General features: G+C 58.2%; 1 protein-coding gene across 1 annotated transcript; it reads right to left on the bottom strand.

Annotated features, from left to right (window-relative positions):
• Positions 1 to 3,509: 3,509 nt before the first annotated feature.
• Positions 3,510 to 20,762, bottom strand: LOC137373335 (transcription factor SPT20 homolog). The gene is made up of 10 exons (XM_068038159.1): positions 20,715 to 20,762; positions 19,113 to 19,358; positions 16,729 to 16,919; positions 15,181 to 15,372; positions 12,940 to 13,131; positions 11,433 to 11,583; positions 8,872 to 9,062; positions 7,324 to 7,515; positions 5,083 to 5,274; positions 3,510 to 3,726 (listed from the first exon to the last, which is right to left on the bottom strand). Exons 1-10 carry the CDS (start codon positions 20,760 to 20,762, stop codon positions 3,510 to 3,512), a joined length of 1,812 nt encoding a protein of 603 aa, XP_067894260.1.
• Between the last annotated feature and the right edge of the window lie 532 nt (positions 20,763 to 21,294).

Raw genomic sequence — 21,294 nt, 5'->3', positions numbered from 1 at the left:
TCCTGCTGTTGCTGCCTGGTGTTCACCTGCTTTTGCTGCCTGGTGTTCTCCTGCTGTTGCTACCTGGTGTTCACCTGCTGTTGCTACCTGGTTTTCACCTGCTGCTGCTGCCTGGTGTTCACCTGCTTTTGCTGCCTGGTGTTCACCTGCTGCTGCCTGGTGTTCTCCTGGTGTTGCTGCCTGATGTTCACCTGCTGCTGCTGCCTGGTGTTCACCTGTTGTTGCTGCCTGGTGTTCACCTGTTGTTGCTACCTGATGTTCACCTGCTGCTGCTGCCTGGTGTTCACCTGCTGTTGCTGCCTGGTGTTCTCCTGCTGCTGCCTGGTGTTCACCTGCTGCTGCCTGGTGTGCTCCTGCTGCAGCTGCCTGGTGTTCTCCTGCAGCTGCCTGGTGTTCTCTTGCTGCTGCTGCCTGGTGTTCTCCTGCTGCTGCTGCTTGGTGTTCTCCTGCAGCTGCCTGGTGTTCTCCTGCTGCTGCCTGGTGTTCTCCTGCTGCAGCTGCCTGGTGTTCTCCTGCTGCTGCTTGGTGTTCTCCTGCTGCTGCCAGGTGTTCACCTGCTGCTGCCTCGTGTTCTCCTGCTGCAGCTGCCTGGTGTTCTCCTGCTGCTGCTGCTTGGTGTTCTCCTGCAGCTGCTTGGTGTTCTCCTGCTGCTGCTGCTTGGTGTTCTCCTGCTGCTGCCTGGCGTTCTCCTGCTGCTGCTGCTTGGTGTTCTCCTGCTGCTGCCTGGTGTTCACCTGCTACTGCCTGGTGTTCTCCTTCTGTTGCTGCCTGGTGTTCTCCTGCTGCTGCCTGGTGTTCTCCTGCTGCTGCTGCTTGGTGTTCTCCTGCAGCTGCCTGGTGTTCTCCTGCTGCTGCTGCGTGGTGTTCTCCTGCTGCTGCCTGGTGTTCTCCTGCTGTTGCTGTCTGGTGTTCTCCTGCTGCTGCCTGGTGTTCAGCTGCTACTGCCTGGTGTTCTCCTGCTGTTTCTGCCGGGTGTTCTCCTGCTGTTTCTGCCTGGTGTTCACCTGCTGCAGCTTCCAAGTGTTCTCTTGCTGTTTCTGCCTGGTGTTCACCTTCTGCTGCTGCCTGGTGTTCACCTGCTGTTGCTGCCTGGTGTTCACCTGCTGTTGCTGCCTGGTGTTCTCCTGCTGTTGCTGCTTGGTGTTCACCTGCTGTTGCTGCCTGGTTTTCTCCTGCTGTTGCTGCCTGGTGTTCTCCTGCTGTTGCTGCCTGGTGTTCTCCTGCTGTTGCTACCTGGTTTTCACCTGCTGTTGCTACCTGGTGTTCACCTGCTGCTGCTGCCTGGTGTTCACCTGCTGTTGCTGCCTGGTGTTCACCTGCTGCTGCTACCTGGTGTTCACCTGCTGTTGCTGCCTGGTGTTCACCTGCTGCTGCCTGGTGTTCTCCTGGTGTTGCTGCCTGATGTTCACCTGCTGCTGCTGCCTGGTGTTCACCTGTTGTTGCTGCCTGGTGTTCACCTGCTGTTGCTGCCTGGTGTTCACCTGCTGCTGCCTGGTGTTCTCCTCGTGTTGCTGCCTGATGTTCACCTGCTGCTGCTGCCTGGTGTTCACCTGCTGTTGCTGCCTGGTGTTCACCTGCTGCTGCCTGGTGTTCTCCTCGTGTTGCTGCCTGATGTTCACCTGCTGCTGCCTGCTGTTCTCCTGCAGCTGCCTGGTGTTCTCCTGCTGCTGCTGCCTGGTGTTCACCTGCTGCTGCTGCCTTGTGTTCACCTGTTGTTGCTGCCTCGTGTTCACCAATTGTTGCTGCGTGGTGTTCACCTACTGCTTCCTGGTGTTCACCTGCTATTGCCTGGTGTTCTCCTGCTGCTGCTGCCTTGTGTTCACCTGCTATTGCCTGGTGTTCTCCTGCTATTGCCTGGTGTTCTCATGCTGTTGCTGCCTGGTATTCACCTGCTGTTGCTGCCTGGTGTTCACCTGCTGCTGCTGCCTGGTGTTCACCTGCTGCAGCTGGCTGGTGTTCTCCTGCTGCTGCTGCTTGGTGTTCTCCTGCTGCTGCCTGGTGTTCTCATGCTGTTGCTGCCTGGTGTTCACCTGCTGTTGCTGCCTGGTGTTCACCTGCTGTTACAGCCTGGTGTTCACCTGCTGCTGCTGCCTGGTGTTCTCCTGCTGCTGCTGCTTGGTGTTCTCCTGCTGCTGCTTGGTGTTCACCTGCTACTGCCTGGTGTTCTCCTGCTGTTTCTGCCTGGTGTTCACCTGCTGCGGCTTCCTCGTGTTCTCTTGCTGTTTCTGCCTGCTGTTCACCTTCTGCTACTGCCCGGTGTTCTCCTGCTGTTGCTGCCTGGTGTTCACCTGCTGTTGCTGCCTGGTGTTCACCTGCTGCAGCTGGCTGGTGTTCTCCTGCAGCTGCCTGGTGTTCTCCTGCTGCTGCTGCTTGGTGTTCTCCTGCTGCTGCCTGGTGTTCACCTGCTACTGCCTGGTGTTCTCCTGCTGTTTCTGCCGGGTGTTCTCCTGCTGTTTCTGCCTGGTGTTCACCTGCTGCGGCTTCCTCGTGTTCTCTTGCTGTTTCTGCCTGGTGTTCACCTTCTGCTGCTGCCGGGTGTTCTCCTGCTGTTGCTGCCTGGTGTTCACCTGCTGTTGCTGCCTGGTGTTCTCCTGCTGTTGCTGCCTGGTGTTCACTTGCTGTTGCTGCCTGGTTTTCTCCTGCTGTTGCTGCCTGGTGTTCTCCTGCTGTTGCTGCCTGGTGTTCTCCTGCTGTTGCTACCTGGTGTTCACCTGCTGTTGCTACCTGGTGTTCACCTGCTGCTGCTGCCTGGTGTTCACCTGCTTTTGCTGCCTTGTGTTCACCTGCTGCTGCCTGGTGTTCTCCTGGTGCTGCTGCCTGGTGTTCACCTGTTGTTGCTGCCTGGTGTTCACCTGCTGTAGATACCTGGTGTTCACCTGCTGCTGCTGCCTGGTGTTCACCTGCTGTTGCTGCCGGGTGTTCACCTGCTGCTGCTGCCTGGTGTTCTCCTGCTGCTGCCTGGTGTTCTCCTGCTGCTGCTGCCTGGTGTTATCCTGCTGCTGCTGCTTGGTGTTCTCCTGCAGCTGCCTGATGTTCTCCTGCAGCTGCCTGGTGTTCTCCTGCTGCTGCTGCCTGGTGTTCTCCTGCAGCTGCTGCTTGGTGTTCTCCTGCAGCTGCTTGGTGTTCTCCTGCTGCTGCTGCTTGGTGTTCTCCTGCTGCTGCCTGGTGTTCTCCTGCTGCTGCTGCTTGGTGTTCTCCTGCTGCTGCCTGGTGTTCACCTGCTACTACCTGGTGTTCTCCTGCTGCTGCTGCTTGGTGTTCTCCTGCAGCTGCCTGGTGTTCTCTTGCTGTTGCTGTCTGGTGTCCCCCTGCTGCTGCCTGGTGTTCACCTGCTACTGCCTGGTGTTCTCCTTCTGCTGCTGCCTGGTGTTCTCCTGCTGCTGCCTGGTGTTCTCCTGCTGCTGCCTGGTGTTCTCCTGCTGCTGCTGCTTGGTGTTCTCCTGCAGCTGCCTGGTGTTCTCTTGCTGTTGCTGTCTGGTGTCCTCCTGCTGCTGCCTGGTGTTCACCTGCTAATGCCTGGTGTTCTCCTGCTGTTTCTGCCGGGTGTTCTCCTGCTGTTTCTGCCTGGTGTTCACCTGCTGCAGCTTCCTAGTGTTCTCTTGCTGTTTCTGCCTGGTGTTCACCTTCTGCTGCTGCTTGGTGTACTCCTGATGCAGCTGGCTGGTGTTCTCCTGCAGCTGCCTGGTGTTCTCCTGCTGCTGCTGCTTGGTGTTCTCCTGCTGCTGCCTGGTGTTCACCTGCTATTGCCTGGTGTTCTCCTGCTGTTTCTGCCGGGTGTTCTCCTGCTGTTTCTGCCTGGTGTTCACCTGCTGCGGCTTCCTCGTGTTCTCTTGCTGTTTCTGCCTGGTGTTCACCTTCTGCTGCTGCCGGGTGTTCTCCTGCTGTTGCTGCCTGGTGTTCACCTGCTGTTGCTGCCTGGTGTTCTCCTGCTGTTGCTGCCTGGTGTTCACCTGCTGTTGCTGCCTGGTTTTCTCCTGCTGTTGCTGCCTGGTGTTCTCCTGCTGTTGCTGCCTGGTGTTCTCCTGCTGTTGCTACCTGGTGTTCACCTGCTGTTGCTACCTGGTGTTCACCTGCTGCTGCTGCCTGGTGTTCACCTGCTTTTGCTGCCTTGTGTTCACCTGCTGCTGCCTGGTGTTCTCCTGGTGTTGCTGCCTGATGTTCACCTGCTGCTGCTGCCTGGTGTTCACCTGTTGTTGCTGCCTGGTGTTCACCTGCTGTTGATACCTGGTGTTCACCTGCTGCTGCTGCCTGGTGTTCACCTGCTGTTGCTGCCTGGTGTTCACCTGCTGCTGCTGCCTGGTGTTCTCCTGCTGCTGCCTGGTGTTCTCCTGCTGCTGCTGCCTGGTGTTCTCCTGCTGCTGCTGCTTGGTGTTCTCCTGCAGCTGCCTGGTGTGCTCCTGCTGCAGCTGCCTGGTGTTCTCCTGCAGCTGCCTGGTGTTCTCCTGCTGCTGCTGCCTGGTGTTCTCCTGCTGCTGCTGCTTGGTGTTTTCCTGCAGCTGCCTGGTGTTCTCCTGCTGCTGCCTGCTGTTCTCCTGCTGCAGCTGCCTGGTGTTCTCCTGCTGCTGCTGCTTTGTGTTCTCCTGCAGCTGCCTGGTGTTCTCCTGCTGCTGCTGCCTGGTGTTCTCCTGCTGCTGCTGCTTGGTGTTCTCCTGCAGCTGCCTGGTGTTCTCCTGCTGCTGCTGCCTGGTGTTCTCCTGCTGTTGCTGCCTGGTGTTCTCCTGCTGCTGCCTGCTGTTCTCCTGCTGCTGCTGCCTGGTGTTCTCCTGCTGCTGCTGCTTGGTGTTCTCCTGCAGCTGCTTGGTGTTCTCCTGCTGCTGCTGCTTGGTGTTCTCCTGCTGCTGCCTGGTGGTCTCCTGCTGCTGCTGCTTGGTGTTCTCCTGCTGCTGCCTGGTGTTCACCTGCTACTGCCTGGTGTTCTCCTTCTGTTGCTGCCTGGTGTTCTCCTGCTGCTGCCTGGTGTTCTCCTGCTGCTGCCTGGTGTTCTCCTGCTGCTGCTGCTTGGTGTTCTCCTGCAGCTGCCTGGTGTTCTCTTGCTGTTGCTGTCTGGTGTCCTCCTGCTGCTGCCTGGTATTCACCTGCTACTGCCTGGTGTTCTCCTGCTGTTTCTGCCGGATGTTCTCCTGCTGTTTCTGCCTGGTGTTCACCTGCTGCAGCTTCCTAGTGTTCTCTTGCTGTTTATGCCTGGTGTTCACCTTCTGCTGCTGCCGGGTGTTCTCCTGCTGTTGCTGCCTGGTGTTCACCTGCTGTTGCTGCTTGGTGTTCTCCTGCTGCTGCCTGGTGTTCACCTGCTACTGCCTGGTGTTCTCCTGCTGTTTCTGCCGGGTGTTCTCCTGCTGTTTCTGCCTGGTGTTCACCTGCTGCGGCTTCCTCGTGTTCTCTTGCTGTTTCTGCCTGGTGTTCACCTTCTGCTGCTGCCGGGTGTTCTCCTGCTGTTGCTGCCTGGTGTTCACCTGCTGTTGCTGCCTGGTGTTCTCCTGCTGTTGCTGCCTGGTGTTCACCTGCTGTTGCTGCCTGGTTTTCTCCTGCTGTTGCTGCCTGGTGTTCTCCTGCTGTTGCTGCCTGGTGTTCTCCTGCTGTTGCTACCTGGTGTTCACCTGCTGTTGCTACCTGGTGTTCACCTGCTGCTGCTGCCTGGTGTTCACCTGCTTTTGCTGCCTTGTGTTCACCTGCTGCTGCCTGGTGTTCTCCTGGTGTTGCTGCCTGATGTTCACCTGCTGCTGCTGCCTGGTGTTTACCTGTTGTTGCTGCCTGGTGTTCACCTGCTGTTGATACCTGGTGTTCACCTGCTGCTGCTGCCTGGTGTTCACCTGCTGTTGCTGCCTGGTGTTCACCTGCTGCTGCTGCCTGGTGTTCTCCTGCTGCTGCCTGGTGTTCTCCTGCTGCTGCTGCCTGGTGTTCTCCTGCTGCTGCTGCTTGGTGTTCTCCTGCAGCTGCCTGGTGTGCTCCTGCTGCAGCTGCCTGGTGTTCTCCTGCAGCTGCCTGGTGTTCTCCTGCTGCTGCTGCCTGGTGTTCTCCTGCTGCTGCTGCTTGGTGTTTTCCTGCAGCTGCCTGGTGTTCTCCTGCTGCTGCCTGCTGTTCTCCTGCTGCAGCTGCCTGGTGTTCTCCTGCTGCTGCTGCTTTGTGTTCTCCTGCAGCTGCCTGGTGTTCTCCTGCTGCTGCTGCCTGGTGTTCTCCTGCTGCTGCTGCTTGGTGTTCTCCTGCAGCTGCCTGGTGTTCTCCTGCTGCTGCTGCCTGGTGTTCTCCTGCTGTTGCTGCCTGGTGTTCTCCTGCTGCTGCCTGCTGTTCTCCTGCTGCTGCTGCCTGGTGTTCTCCTGCTGCTGCTGCTTGGTGTTCTCCTGCAGCTGCTTGGTGTTCTCCTGCTGCTGCTGCTTGGTGTTCTCCTGCTGCTGCCTGGTGGTCTCCTGCTGCTGCTGCTTGGTGTTCTCCTGCTGCTGCCTGGTGTTCACCTGCTACTGCCTGGTGTTCTCCTTCTGTTGCTGCCTGGTGTTCTCCTGCTGCTGCCTGGTGTTCTCCTGCTGCTGCCTGGTGTTCTCCTGCTGCTGCTGCTTGGTGTTCTCCTGCAGCTGCCTGGTGTTCTCTTGCTGTTGCTGTCTGGTGTCCTCCTGCTGCTGCCTGGTATTCACCTGCTACTGCCTGGTGTTCTCCTGCTGTTTCTGCCGGATGTTCTCCTGCTGTTTCTGCCTGGTGTTCACCTGCTGCAGCTTCCTAGTGTTCTCTTGCTGTTTATGCCTGGTGTTCACCTTCTGCTGCTGCCGGGTGTTCTCCTGCTGTTGCTGCCTGGTGTTCACCTGCTGTTGCTGCCTGGTGTTCTCCTGCTGTTGCTGCTAGGTGTTCACCTGCTGTTGCTGCCTGGTGTTCACCTGCTGTTGCTGCCTGGTGTTCACCTGCTGCTGCTTCCTGGTGTTCTCCTGCTGCCGCTGCCTGGTGTTCTCCTGGTGTTGCTGCCTGATGTTCACCTGCTGTTGCTACCTGGTGTTCACCTGCTGCTGCTGCCTGGTGTTCTCCTGCTGTTGCTGCCTGGTGTTCTCCTGCAGCTGCCTGGTGATCTCCTGCTGTTGCTGCCTGGTGTTCTCCTGCTGCTGCCTGGTGTTCTCCTGCTGCAGCTGCCTGGTGTACTCCTGCTGCCGCCTGGTGTTCTCCTGCTGCTGCTTGATTTTCTCCTGCTTCTGCCTGGTGTTCTCCTGCTGTTGTTGTCTGGTGTTCTCCTGCTGCTGCCTGGTGTTCTCCTGCTGCTGCTGCTTGGTGTTCTCCTGCAGCTGCCTGGTGTTCTCTTGCTGTTGCTGTCTGGTGTCCTCCTGCTGCTGCCTGGTATTCACCTGCTACTGCCTGGTGTTCTCCTGCTGTTTCTGCCGGATGTTCTCCTGCTGTTTCTGCCTGGTGTTCACCTGCTGCAGCTTCCTAGTGTTCTCTTGCTGTTTATGCCTGGTGTTCACCTTCTGCTGCTGCCGGGTGTTCTCCTGCTGTTGCTGCCTGGTGTTCACCTGCTGTTGCTGCTTGGTGTTCTCCTGCTGCTGCCTGGTGTTCACCTGCTACTGCCTGGTGTTCTCCTGCTGTTTCTGCCGGGTGTTCTCCTGCTGTTTCTGCCTGGTGTTCACCTGCTGCGGCTTCCTCGTGTTCTCTTGCTGTTTCTGCCTGGTGTTCACCTTCTGCTGCTGCCGGGTGTTCTCCTGCTGTTGCTGCCTGGTGTTCACCTGCTGTTGCTGCCTGGTGTTCTCCTGCTGTTGCTGCCTGGTGTTCACCTGCTGTTGCTGCCTGGTTTTCTCCTGCTGTTGCTGCCTGGTGTTCTCCTGCTGTTGCTGCCTGGTGTTCTCCTGCTGTTGCTACCTGGTGTTCACCTGCTGTTGCTACCTGGTGTTCACCTGCTGCTGCTGCCTGGTGTTCACCTGCTTTTGCTGCCTTGTGTTCACCTGCTGCTGCCTGGTGTTCTCCTGGTGTTGCTGCCTGATGTTCACCTGCTGCTGCTGCCTGGTGTTCACCTGTTGTTGCTGCCTGGTGTTCACCTGCTGTTGATACCTGGTGTTCACCTGCTGCTGCTGCCTGGTGTTCACCTGCTGTTACTGCCTGGTGTTCACCTGCTGCTGCTGCCTGGTGTTCTCCTGCTGCTGCCTGGTGTTCTCCTGCTGCTGCTGCCTGGTGTTCTCCTGCTGCTGCTGCTTGGTGTTCTCCTGCAGCTGCCTGGTGTGCTCCTGCTGCAGCTGCCTGGTGTTCTCCTGCAGCTGCCTGGTGTTCTCCTGCTGCTGCTGCCTGGTGTTCTCCTGCTGCTGCTGCTTGGTGTTTTCCTGCAGCTGCCTGGTGTTCTCCTGCTGCTGCCTGCTGTTCTCCTGCTGCAGCTGCCTGGTGTTCTCCTGCTGCTGCTGCTTTGTGTTCTCCTGCAGCTGCCTGGTGTTCTCCTGCTGCTGCTGCCTGGTGTTCTCCTGCTGCTGCTGCTTGGTGTTCTCCTGCAGCTGCCTGGTGTTCTCCTGCTGCTGCTGCCTGGTGTTCTCCTGCTGTTGCTGCCTGGTGTTCTCCTGCTGCTGCCTGCTGTTCTCCTGCTGCTGCTGCCTGGTGTTCTCCTGCTGCTGCTGCTTGGTGTTCTCCTGCAGCTGCTTGGTGTTCTCCTGCTGCTGATGCTTGGTGTTCTCCTGCTGCTGCCTGGTGGTCTCCTGCTGCTGCTGCTTGGTGTTCTCCTGCTGCTGCCTGGTGTTCACCTGCTACTGCCTGGTGTTCTCCTTCTGTTGCTGCCTGGTGTTCTCCTGCTGCTGCCTGGTGTTCTCCTGCTGCTGCCTGGTGTTCTCCTGCTGCTGCTGCTTGGTGTTCTCCTGCAGCTGCCTGGTGTTCTCTTGCTGTTGCTGTCTGGTGTCCTCCTGCTGCTGCCTGGTATTCACCTGCTACTGCCTGGTGTTCTCCTGCTGTTTCTGCCGGATGTTCTCCTGCTGTTTCTGCCTGGTGTTCACCTGCTGCAGCTTCCTAGTGTTCTCTTGCTGTTTATGCCTGGTGTTCACCTTCTGCTGCTGCCGGGTGTTCTCCTGCTGTTGCTGCCTGGTGTTCACCTGCTGTTGCTGCCTGGTGTTCTCCTGCTGTTGCTGCTAGGTGTTCACCTGCTGTTGCTGCCTGGTGTTCACCTGCTGTTGCTGCCTGGTGTTCACCTGCTGCTGCTTCCTGGTGTTCTCCTGCTGCCGCTGCCTGGTGTTCTCCTGGTGTTGCTGCCTGATGTTCACCTGCTGTTGCTACCTGGTGTTCACCTGCTGTTGCTGCTTGGTGTTCTCCTGCTGCTGCCTGGTGTTCACCTGCTACTGCCTGGTGTTCTCCTGCTGTTTCTGCCGGGTGTTCTCCTGCTGTTTCTGCCTGGTGTTCACCTGCTGCGGCTTCCTCGTGTTCTCTTGCTGTTTCTGCCTGGTGTTCACCTGCTGCTGCTGCCTGGTGTTCACCTGCTGTTGCTGCCTGGTGTTCACCTGCTGCTGCCTGGTGTTCTCCTCGTGTTGCTGCCTGATGTTCACCTGCTGCTGCCTGCTGTTCTCCTGCAGCTGCCTGGTGTTCTCCTGCTGCTGCTGCCTGGTGTTCACCTGCTGCTGCTGCCTTGTGTTCACCTGTTGTTGCTGCCTCGTGTTCACCAATTGTTGCTGCGTGGTGTTCACCTACTGCTTCCTGGTGTTCACCTGCTATTGCCTGGTGTTCTCCTGCTGCTGCTGCCTTGTGTTCACCTGCTATTGCCTGGTGTTCTCCTGCTATTGCCTGGTGTTCTCATGCTGTTGCTGCCTGGTATTCACCTGCTGTTGCTGCCTGGTGTTCACCTGCTGCTGCTGCCTGGTGTTCACCTGCTGCAGCTGGCTGGTGTTCTCCTGCTGCTGCTGCTTGGTGTTCTCCTGCTGCTGCCTGGTGTTCTCATGCTGTTGCTGCCTGGTGTTCACCTGCTGTTGCTGCCTGGTGTTCACCTGCTGTTACAGCCTGGTGTTCACCTGCTGCTGCTGCCTGGTGTTCTCCTGCTGCTGCTGCTTGGTGTTCTCCTGCTGCTGCTTGGTGTTCACCTGCTACTGCCTGGTGTTCTCCTGCTGTTTCTGCCTGGTGTTCACCTGCTGCGGCTTCCTCGTGTTCTCTTGCTGTTTCTGCCTGCTGTTCACCTTCTGCTACTGCCCGGTGTTCTCCTGCTGTTGCTGCCTGGTGTTCACCTGCTGTTGCTGCCTGGTGTTCACCTGCTGCAGCTGGCTGGTGTTCTCCTGCAGCTGCCTGGTGTTCTCCTGCTGCTGCTGCTTGGTGTTCTCCTGCTGCTGCCTGGTGTTCACCTGCTACTGCCTGGTGTTCTCCTGCTGTTTCTGCCGGGTGTTCTCCTGCTGTTTCTGCCTGGTGTTCACCTGCTGCGGCTTCCTCGTGTTCTCTTGCTGTTTCTGCCTGGTGTTCACCTTCTGCTGCTGCCGGGTGTTCTCCTGCTGTTGCTGCCTGGTGTTCACCTGCTGTTGCTGCCTGGTGTTCTCCTGCTGTTGCTGCCTGGTGTTCACTTGCTGTTGCTGCCTGGTTTTCTCCTGCTGTTGCTGCCTGGTGTTCTCCTGCTGTTGCTGCCTGGTGTTCTCCTGCTGTTGCTACCTGGTGTTCACCTGCTGTTGCTACCTGGTGTTCACCTGCTGCTGCTGCCTGGTGTTCACCTGCTTTTGCTGCCTTGTGTTCACCTGCTGCTGCCTGGTGTTCTCCTGGTGCTGCTGCCTGGTGTTCACCTGTTGTTGCTGCCTGGTGTTCACCTGCTGTAGATACCTGGTGTTCACCTGCTGCTGCTGCCTGGTGTTCACCTGCTGTTGCTGCCGGGTGTTCACCTGCTGCTGCTGCCTGGTGTTCTCCTGCTGCTGCCTGGTGTTCTCCTGCTGCTGCTGCCTGGTGTTATCCTGCTGCTGCTGCTTGGTGTTCTCCTGCAGCTGCCTGATGTTCTCCTGCAGCTGCCTGGTGTTCTCCTGCTGCTGCTGCCTGGTGTTCTCCTGCAGCTGCTGCTTGGTGTTCTCCTGCAGCTGCTTGGTGTTCTCCTGCTGCTGCTGCTTGGTGTTCTCCTGCTGCTGCCTGGTGTTCTCCTGCTGCTGCTGCTTGGTGTTCTCCTGCTGCTGCCTGGTGTTCACCTGCTACTACCTGGTGTTCTCCTGCTGCTGCTGCTTGGTGTTCTCCTGCAGCTGCCTGGTGTTCTCTTGCTGTTGCTGTCTGGTGTCCCCCTGCTGCTGCCTGGTGTTCACCTGCTACTGCCTGGTGTTCTCCTTCTGCTGCTGCCTGGTGTTCTCCTGCTGCTGCCTGGTGTTCTCCTGCTGCTGCCTGGTGTTCTCCTGCTGCTGCTGCTTGGTGTTCTCCTGCAGCTGCCTGGTGTTCTCTTGCTGTTGCTGTCTGGTGTCCTCCTGCTGCTGCCTGGTGTTCACCTGCTAATGCCTGGTGTTCTCCTGCTGTTTCTGCCGGGTGTTCTCCTGCTGTTTCTGCCTGGTGTTCACCTGCTGCAGCTTCCTAGTGTTCTCTTGCTGTTTCTGCCTGGTGTTCACCTTCTGCTGCTGCTTGGTGTACTCCTGATGCAGCTGGCTGGTGTTCTCCTGCAGCTGCCTGGTGTTCTCCTGCTGCTGCTGCTTGGTGTTCTCCTGCTGCTGCCTGGTGTTCACCTGCTATTGCCTGGTGTTCTCCTGCTGTTTCTGCCGGGTGTTCTCCTGCTGTTTCTGCCTGGTGTTCACCTGCTGCGGCTTCCTCGTGTTCTCTTGCTGTTTCTGCCTGGTGTTCACCTTCTGCTGCTGCCGGGTGTTCTCCTGCTGTTGCTGCCTGGTGTTCACCTGCTGTTGCTGCCTGGTGTTCTCCTGCTGTTGCTGCCTGGTGTTCACCTGCTGTTGCTGCCTGGTTTTCTCCTGCTGTTGCTGCCTGGTGTTCTCCTGCTGTTGCTGCCTGGTGTTCTCCTGCTGTTGCTACCTGGTGTTCACCTGCTGTTGCTACCTGGTGTTCACCTGCTGCTGCTGCCTGGTGTTCACCTGCTTTTGCTGCCTTGTGTTCACCTGCTGCTGCCTGGTGTTCTCCTGGTGTTGCTGCCTGATGTTCACCTGCTGCTGCTGCCTGGTGTTCACCTGTTGTTGCTGCCTGGTGTTCACCTGCTGTTGATACCTGGTGTTCACCTGCTGCTGCTGCCTGGTGTTCACCTGCTGTTGCTGCCTGGTGTTCACCTGCTGCTGCTGCCTGGTGTTCTCCTGCTGCTGCCTGGTGTTCTCCTGCTGCTGCTGCCTGGTGTTCTCCTGCTGCTGCTGCTTGGTGTTCTCCTGCAGCTGCCTGGTGTGCTCCTGCTGCAGCTGCCTGGTGTTCTCCTGCAGCTGCCTGGTGTTCTCCTGCTGCTGCTGCCTGGTGTTCTCCTGCTGCTGCTGCTTGGTGTTTTCCTGCAGCTGCCTGGTGTTCTCCTGCTGCTGCCTGCTGTTCTCCTGCTGCAGCTGCCTGGTGTTCTCCTGCTGCTGCTGCTTTGTGTTCTCCTGCAGCTGCCTGGTGTTCTCCTGCTGCTGCTGCCTGGTGTTCTCCTGCTGCTGCTGCTTGGTGTTCTCCTGCAGCTGCCTGGTGTTCTCCTGCTGCTGCTGCCTGGTGTTCTCCTGCTGTTGCTGCCTGGTGTTCTCCTGCTGCTGCCTGCTGTTCTCCTGCTGCTGCTGCCTGGTGTTCTCCTGCTGCTGCTGCTTGGTGTTCTCCTGCAGCTGCTTGGTGTTCTCCTGCTGCTGCTGCTTGGTGTTCTCCTGCTGCTGCCTGGTGGTCTCCTGCTGCTGCTGCTTGGTGTTCTCCTGCTGCTGCCTGGTGTTCACCTGCTACTGCCTGGTGTTCTCCTTCTGTTGCTGCCTGGTGTTCTCCTGCTGCTGCCTGGTGTTCTCCTGCTGCTGCCTGGTGTTCTCCTGCTGCTGCTGCTTGGTGTTCTCCTGCAGCTGCCTGGTGTTCTCTTGCTGTTGCTGTCTGGTGTCCTCCTGCTGCTGCCTGGTATTCACCTGCTACTGCCTGGTGTTCTCCTGCTGTTTCTGCCGGATGTTCTCCTGCTGTTTCTGCCTGGTGTTCACCTGCTGCAGCTTCCTAGTGTTCTCTTGCTGTTTATGCCTGGTGTTCACCTTCTGCTGCTGCCGGGTGTTCTCCTGCTGTTGCTGCCTGGTGTTCACCTGCTGTTGCTGCTTGGTGTTCTCCTGCTGCTGCCTGGTGTTCACCTGCTACTGCCTGGTGTTCTCCTGCTGTTTCTGCCGGGTGTTCTCCTGCTGTTTCTGCCTGGTGTTCACCTGCTGCGGCTTCCTCGTGTTCTCTTGCTGTTTCTGCCTGGTGTTCACCTTCTGCTGCTGCCGGGTGTTCTCCTGCTGTTGCTGCCTGGTGTTCACCTGCTGTTGCTGCCTGGTGTTCTCCTGCTGTTGCTGCCTGGTGTTCACCTGCTGTTGCTGCCTGGTTTTCTCCTGCTGTTGCTGCCTGGTGTTCTCCTGCTGTTGCTGCCTGGTGTTCTCCTGCTGTTGCTACCTGGTGTTCACCTGCTGTTGCTACCTGGTGTTCACCTGCTGCTGCTGCCTGGTGTTCACCTGCTTTTGCTGCCTTGTGTTCACCTGCTGCTGCCTGGTGTTCTCCTGGTGTTGCTGCCTGATGTTCACCTGCTGCTGCTGCCTGGTGTTTACCTGTTGTTGCTGCCTGGTGTTCACCTGCTGTTGATACCTGGTGTTCACCTGCTGCTGCTGCCTGGTGTTCACCTGCTGTTGCTGCCTGGTGTTCACCTGCTGCTGCTGCCTGGTGTTCTCCTGCTGCTGCCTGGTGTTCTCCTGCTGCTGCTGCCTGGTGTTCTCCTGCTGCTGCTGCTTGGTGTTCTCCTGCAGCTGCCTGGTGTGCTCCTGCTGCAGCTGCCTGGTGTTCTCCTGCAGCTGCCTGGTGTTCTCCTGCTGCTGCTGCCTGGTGTTCTCCTGCTGCTGCTGCTTGGTGTTTTCCTGCAGCTGCCTGGTGTTCTCCTGCTGCTGCCTGCTGTTCTCCTGCTGCAGCTGCCTGGTGTTCTCCTGCTGCTGCTGCTTTGTGTTCTCCTGCAGCTGCCTGGTGTTCTCCTGCTGCTGCTGCCTGGTGTTCTCCTGCTGCTGCTGCTTGGTGTTCTCCTGCAGCTGCCTGGTGTTCTCCTGCTGCTGCTGCCTGGTGTTCTCCTGCTGTTGCTGCCTGGTGTTCTCCTGCTGCTGCCTGCTGTTCTCCTGCTGCTGCTGCCTGGTGTTCTCCTGCTGCTGCTGCTTGGTGTTCTCCTGCAGCTGCTTGGTGTTCTCCTGCTGCTGCTGCTTGGTGTTCTCCTGCTGCTGCCTGGTGGTCTCCTGCTGCTGCTGCTTGGTGTTCTCCTGCTGCTGCCTGGTGTTCACCTGCTACTGCCTGGTGTTCTCCTTCTGTTGCTGCCTGGTGTTCTCCTGCTGCTGCCTGGTGTTCTCCTGCTGCTGCCTGGTGTTCTCCTGCTGCTGCTGCTTGGTGTTCTCCTGCAGCTGCCTGGTGTTCTCTTGCTGTTGCTGTCTGGTGTCCTCCTGCTGCTGCCTGGTATTCACCTGCTACTGCCTGGTGTTCTCCTGCTGTTTCTGCCGGATGTTCTCCTGCTGTTTCTGCCTGGTGTTCACCTGCTGCAGCTTCCTAGTGTTCTCTTGCTGTTTATGCCTGGTGTTCACCTTCTGCTGCTGCCGGGTGTTCTCCTGCTGTTGCTGCCTGGTGTTCACCTGCTGTTGCTGCCTGGTGTTCTCCTGCTGTTGCTGCTAGGTGTTCACCTGCTGTTGCTGCCTGGTGTTCACCTGCTGTTGCTGCCTGGTGTTCACCTGCTGCTGCTTCCTGGTGTTCTCCTGCTGCCGCTGCCTGGTGTTCTCCTGGTGTTGCTGCCTGATGTTCACCTGCTGTTGCTACCTGGTGTTCACCTGCTGCTGCTGCCTGGTGTTCTCCTGCTGTTGCTGCCTGGTGTTCTCCTGCAGCTGCCTGGTGATCTCCTGCTGTTGCTGCCTGGTGTTCTCCTGCTGCTGCCTGGTGTTCTCCTGCTGCAGCTGCCTGGTGTACTCCTGCTGCCGCCTGGTGTTCTCCTGCTGCTGCTTGATTTTCTCCTGCTTCTGCCTGGTGTTCTCCTGCTGTTGTTGTCTGGTGTTCTCCTGCTGCTGCCTGGTGTTCTCCTGCTGCTGCTGCTTGGTGTTCTCCTGCAGCTGCCTGGTGTTCTCTTGCTGTTGCTGTCTGGTGTCCTCCTGCTGCTGCCTGGTATTCACCTGCTACTGCCTGGTGTTCTCCTGCTGTTTCTGCCGGATGTTCTCCTGCTGTTTCTGCCTGGTGTTCACCTGCTGCAGCTTCCTAGTGTTCTCTTGCTGTTTATGCCTGGTGTTCACCTTCTGCTGCTGCCGGGTGTTCTCCTGCTGTTGCTGCCTGGTGTTCACCTGCTGTTGCTGCTTGGTGTTCTCCTGCTGCTGCCTGGTGTTCACCTGCTACTGCCTGGTGTTCTCCTGCTGTTTCTGCCGGGTGTTCTCCTGCTGTTTCTGCCTGGTGTTCACCTGCTGCGGCTTCCTCGTGTTCTCTTGCTGTTTCTGCCTGGTGTTCACCTTCTGCTGCTGCCGGGTGTTCTCCTGCTGTTGCTGCCTGGTGTTCACCTGCTGTTGCTGCCTGGTGTTCTCCTGCTGTTGCTGCCTGGTGTTCACCTGCTGTTGCTGCCTGGTTTTCTCCTGCTGTTGCTGCCTGGTGTTCTCCTGCTGTTGCTGCCTGGTGTTCTCCTGCTGTTGCTACCTGGTGTTCACCTGCTGTTGCTACCTGGTGTTCACCTGCTGCTGCTGCCTGGTGTTCACCTGCTTTTGCTGCCTTGTGTTCACCTGCTGCTGCCTGGTGTTCTCCTGGTGTTGCTGCCTGATGTTCACCTGCTGCTGCTGCCTGGTGTTCACCTGTTGTTGCTGCCTGGTGTTCACCTGCTGTTGATACCTGGTGTTCACCTGCTGCTGCTGCCTGGTGTTCACCTGCTGTTACTGCCTGGTGTTCACCTGCTGCTGCTGCCTGGTGTTCTCCTGCTGCTGCCTGGTGTTCTCCTGCTGCTGCTGCCTGGTGTTCTCCTGCTGCTGCTGCTTGGTGTTCTCCTGCAGCTGCCTGGTGTGCTCCTGCTGCAGCTGCCTGGTGTTCTCCTGCAGCTGCCTGGTGTTCTCCTGCTGCTGCTGCCTGGTGTTCTCCTGCTGCTGCTGCTTGGTGTTTTCCTGCAGCTGCCTGGTGTTCTCCTGCTGCTGCCTGCTGTTCTCCTGCTGCAGCTGCCTGGTGTTCTCCTGCTGCTGCTGCTTTGTGTTCTCCTGCAGCTGCCTGGTGTTCTCCTGCTGCTGCTGCCTGGTGTTCTCCTGCTGCTGCTGCTTGGTGTTCTCCTGCAGCTGCCTGGTGTTCTCCTGCTGCTGCTGCCTGGTGTTCTCCTGCTGTTGCTGCCTGGTGTTCTCCTGCTGCTGCCTGCTGTTCTCCTGCTGCTGCTGCCTGGTGTTCTCCTGCTGCTGCTGCTTGGTGTTCTCCTGCAGCTGCTTGGTGTTCTCCTGCTGCTGATGCTTGGTGTTCTCCTGCTGCTGCCTGGTGGTCTCCTGCTGCTGCTGCTTGGTGTTCTCCTGCTGCTGCCTGGTGTTCACCTGCTACTGCCTGGTGTTCTCCTTCTGTTGCTGCCTGGTGTTCTCCTGCTGCTGCCTGGTGTTCTCCTGCTGCTGCCTGGTGTTCTCCTGCTGCTGCTGCTTGGTGTTCTCCTGCAGCTGCCTGGTGTTCTCTTGCTGTTGCTGTCTGGTGTCCTCCTGCTGCTGCCTGGTATTCACCTGCTACTGCCTGGTGTTCTCCTGCTGTTTCTGCCGGATGTTCTCCTGCTGTTTCTGCCTGGTGTTCACCTGCTGCAGCTTCCTAGTGTTCTCTTGCTGTTTATGCCTGGTGTTCACCTTCTGCTGCTGCCGGGTGTTCTCCTGCTGTTGCTGCCTGGTGTTCACCTGCTGTTGCTGCCTGGTGTTCTCCTGCTGTTGCTGCTAGGTGTTCACCTGCTGTTGCTGCCTGGTGTTCACCTGCTGTTGCTGCCTGGTGTTCACCTGCTGCTGCTTCCTGGTGTTCTCCTGCTGCCGCTGCCTGGTGTTCTCCTGGTGTTGCTGCCTGATGTTCACCTGCTGTTGCTACCTGGTGTTCACCTGCTGTTGCTGCTTGGTGTTCTCCTGCTGCTGCCTGGTGTTCACCTGCTACTGCCTGGTGTTCTCCTGCTGTTTCTGCCGGGTGTTCTCCTGCTGTTTCTGCCTGGTGTTCACCTGCTGCGGCTTCCTCGTGTTCTCTTGCTGTTTCTGCCTGGTGTTCACCTTCTGCTGCTGCCGGGTGTTCTCCTGCTGTTGCTGCCTGGTGTTCACCTGCTGTTGCTGCCTGGTGTTCTCCTGCTGTTGCTGCCTGGTGTTCACCTGCTGTTGCTGCCTGGTTTTCTCCTGCTGTTGCTGCCTGGTGTTCTCCTGCTGTTGCTGCCTGGTGTTCTCCTGCTGTTGCTACCTGGTGTTCACCTGCTGTTGCTACCTGGTGTTCACCTGCTGCTGCTGCCTGGTGTTCACCTGCTTTTGCTGCCTTGTGTTCACCTGCTGCTGCCTGGTGTTCTCCTGGTGTTGCTGCCTGATGTTCACCTGCTGCTGCTGCCTGGTGTTCACCTGTTGTTGCTGCCTGGTGTTCACCTGCTGTTGATACCTGGTGTTCACCTGCTGCTGCTGCCTGGTGTTCACCTGCTGTTACTGCCTGGTGTTCACCTGCTGCTGCTGCCTGGTGTTCTCCTGCTGCTGCCTGGTGTTCTCCTGCTGCTGCTGCCTGGTGTTCTCCTGCTGCTGCTGCTTGGTGTTCTCCTGCAGCTGCCTGGTGTGCTCCTGCTGCAGCTGCCTGGTGTTCTCCTGCAGCTGCCTGGTGTTCTCCTGCTGCTGCTGCCTGGTGTTCTCCTGCTGCTGCTGCTTGGTGTTTTCCTGCAGCTGCCTGGTGTTCTCCTGCTGCTGCCTGCTGTTCTCCTGCTGCAGCTGCCTGGTGTTCTCCTGCTGCTGCTGCTTTGTGTTCTCCTGCAGCTGCCTGGTGTTCTCCTGCTGCTGCTGCCTGGTGTTCTCCTGCTGCTGCTGCTTGGTGTTCTCCTGCAGCTGCCTGGTGTTCTCCTGCTGCTGCTGCCTGGTGTTCTCCTGCTGTTGCTGCCTGGTGTTCTCCTGCTGCTGCCTGCTGTTCTCCTGCTGCTGCTGCCTGGTGTTCTCCTGCTGCTGCTGCTTGGTGTTCTCCTGCAGCTGCTTGGTGTTCTCCTGCTGCTGATGCTTGGTGTTCTCCTGCTGCTGCCTGGTGGTCTCCTGCTGCTGCTGCTTGGTGTTCTCCTGCTGCTGCCTGGTGTTCACCTGCTACTGCCTGGTGTTCTCCTTCTGTTGCTGCCTGGTGTTCTCCTGCTGCTGCCTGGTGTTCTCCTGCTGCTGCCTGGTGTTCTCCTGCTGCTGCTGCTTGGTGTTCTCCTGCAGCTGCCTGGTGTTCTCTTGCTGTTGCTGTCTGGTGTCCTCCTGCTGCTGCCTGGTATTCACCTGCTACTGCCTGGTGTTCTCCTGCTGTTTCTGCCGGATGTTCTCCTGCTGTTTCTGCCTGGTGTTCACCTGCTGCAGCTTCCTAGTGTTCTCTTGCTGTTTATGCCTGGTGTTCACCTTCTGCTGCTGCCGGGTGTTCTCCTGCTGTTGCTGCCTGGTGTTCACCTGCTGTTGCTGCCTGGTGTTCTCCTGCTGTTGCTGCTAGGTGTTCACCTGCTGTTGCTGCCTGGTGTTCACCTGCTGTTGCTGCCTGGTGTTCACCTGCTGCTGCTTCCTGGTGTTCTCCTGCTGCCGCTGCCTGGTGTTCTCCTGGTGTTGCTGCCTGATGTTCACCTGCTGTTGCTACCTGGTGTTCACCTGCTGCTGCTGCCTGGTGTTCTCCTGCTGTTGCTGCCTGGTGTTCTCCTGCAGCTGCCTGGTGATCTCCTGCTGTTGCTGCCTGGTGTTCTCCTGCTGCTGCCTGGTGTTCTCCTGCTGCAGCTGCCTGGTGTACTCCTGCTGCCGCCTGGTGTTCTCCTGCTGCTGCTTGATTTTCTCCTGCTTCTGCCTGGTGTTCTCCTGCTGTTGTTGTCTGGTGTTCTCCTGCTGCTGCCTGGTGTTCTCCTGCTGTTTCTGCCGGTTGTTCTCCTGCTGTTTCTGCTTGGTGTTCACCTGCTGCGGCTTCCTCGTGTTCTCTTGCTGTTTCTTCCTGGTGTTCACCTTCTGCTGCTGCCTGGTGTTCACCTGCTGCTGCTGCCTGGTGTTCACCTGCTGTTGCTGCCTGGTGTTCACCTGCTGCTGCCTGGTGTTCTCCTGGCGTTGCTGCCTGATTTTCACCTGCTGTTGCGACCTGGTGTTCACCTGCTGCTGCTGCCTGGTGTTCACCTGCTGTTGCTGCCTGGTGTTCACCTGCTGCTGCTGCCTGGTGTTCTCCTGGTGTTGCTGCCTGATGTTCACCTGCTGCTGCCTGGTGTTCTCCTGGAGTTGATGCCTGGTGTTCACCTGCTGCTGCTGCCTGGTGTTCACCTGTTGTTGCTGCCTGGTGTTCACCTGCTGCTGCCTGGTGTTCTCCTGGTGTTGATGCCTGGTGTTCACCTGCTGTTGCTGCCTGGTGTTCACCTGCTGCTGCTGCCTGGTGTTCACCTGTTGTTGCTGCCTGGTGTTCACCTGCTGTTGCTACCTGGTGTTCGCCTGCTGCTGCTGCCTGGTGTTCTCCTGCTGTTGCTGCCTGGTGTTCACCTGCTGCTGCTGCCTGGTGTTCACCTGTTGTTGCGGCCTGGTGTTCACCTGTTGTTGCTGCCTGGTGTTCACCTGCTGCTGCCTGGTGTTCTCCTGCTGCTGCTGCCTGGTGTTCTCCTGCTGTTGCTGCCTGGTGTTCTACTGCTCCTGCTGCCTGGTGTTCACCTGCTGCTGCCTGGTGTTCACCTGCTTTTGCCTGGTGTTCTCCTGCTGCTGCTTCCTTGAGTTCACCTGCTGTTGCTGCCTTGTGTTCACCTTCTATTGCCTGGTGTTCACCTGCTGTTGCTGCCTGGTGTTCACCTGCTGCTGCTGCCTGGTGTTCTCCTGCTGTTGCTGCCTGGTGTTCTCCTGCTGCTGCTGCCTGGTGTTCACCTTCTGCTGCCTGGTGTTCTCCTGCTGCTGCTGCCTGGTGTTCTCCTGCTGTTGCTGCCTGGTGTTCTCCTGCTGCTGCTGCCTGGTGTTCTCCTGTTGTTGCTGCCTTGTGTTCACCTGCTGTTGCTGCCTGTTGTTCACCTGCTGCTGCTGCCTGGTGTTCACCTGCTGTTGCTGCCTGGTGTTCACCTGCTGCTGCTGCCTGGTTTTCACCTGCTGTTGCTGCCTGGTGTTCACCTGCTGCTGCCTGGTGTTCACCTGCTGTTGCTACCTGGTGTTCACCTGCTGCTTCTGCCTTGTGTTCACCTGCTGTTGCTGCCTGGTGTTCGCCTGCTGCTGCTGCCTGGTGTTCACCTGCTGCTGCTGCCTTGTGTTCACCTGCTGTTTCTGCCTGGTGTTCACCTGCTGTTGCTCCCTGGTGTTCACCTGCTGCTGCCTGGTGTTCCCCTGCTGTTGCTGCCTGGTGTTCACCTGCTGTTACTGCCTGGTGTTCACCTGCTGTTGCTGCCTGGTGTTCTCCTGCTGTTGCTGCCTGGTGTGCTCCTGCTGTTGCTGCCTGGTGTGTTCCTGCTGTTGCTGCCTGGTGTTCATCTGCTGTTGCGGCCTGGTGTGCACCTGCTGTTGCTGCCTGGTGTTCACCTGCTGTTACTGCCTGGTCTTCACCTGCTGTTGCTGCCTGGTGTGCTCCTGCTGTTGCTGCCCTGTGTTCATCTGCTGTTGCTGCCTGGTGTTCTCCTGCTGTTGCTGCCTGGTGTTCACCTGCTGTTGCTGCCTGGTGATCACCTGCTGCTGCCTGGTGTTCTCCTGCTGCTGCCTGGTGTTCACCTGCTGCTGCTGCCTGGTGTTCACCTGCTGCTGCCTGGTGTTCTCCTGCTGCAGGTGCCTCGTGTTCTCCTGCTGCTGCCTGGTGTTCACCTGCTGCTGCCTGGTGTTCACCTGCTCCTGCTGCCGGGTAATCTCCTGCTGTTGCTGCCTGGTGTTCAACTGCTGTTGCTGCCTGGTGTTCTCCTGCTGTTGCTGCCTGGTGTTCACCTGCTGTTGCTGCCTTGTTTTCTCCTGCTGTTGCTGCCTGGTGTTCTCCTGCTTTTGCTGCCTGGTGCTCTCCTGCTGTTGCTGCCTGGTGTTCACCTGCTGTTGCTGCCTGGTGTTCACCTGCTGCTGCCTGTTGTTCTCCTGGTCTTGCTGACTGATGTTCACCTGCTGTTGCTACCTGGTGTTCACCTGCTGCTGCTGCCTGGTGTTC

The sequence above is a fragment of the Heterodontus francisci genome, chromosome 9 (assembly GCF_036365525.1).
Source record: "Heterodontus francisci isolate sHetFra1 chromosome 9, sHetFra1.hap1, whole genome shotgun sequence".
Lineage (NCBI taxonomy): Eukaryota > Metazoa > Chordata > Chondrichthyes > Heterodontiformes > Heterodontidae > Heterodontus > Heterodontus francisci.
The sequence above is the reverse complement of the archived record's forward strand: the minus strand, read 5'-3'. Positions and strand labels throughout refer to the sequence as shown.

Coding starts and splice junctions, on each gene's coding strand:
- LOC137373335 (XM_068038159.1), bottom strand. CDS start 20,762: ATGAACACAGGGCAGCAACAGCAGGAGCACACCAGGCAGCAACAGCAG. Junction 16,920..19,112: donor ACACGAGGAAGCCGCAGCAG/GTGAACACCAAG, acceptor AACACCTAGCAG/CAACAGCAGGAGAACACCAG. Junction 15,373..16,728: donor CAGCAGGAGAACACCAGGCA/GTAGCAGGTGAA, acceptor GGTGAACACCAG/GCAGCAGCAGGAGAACACCA.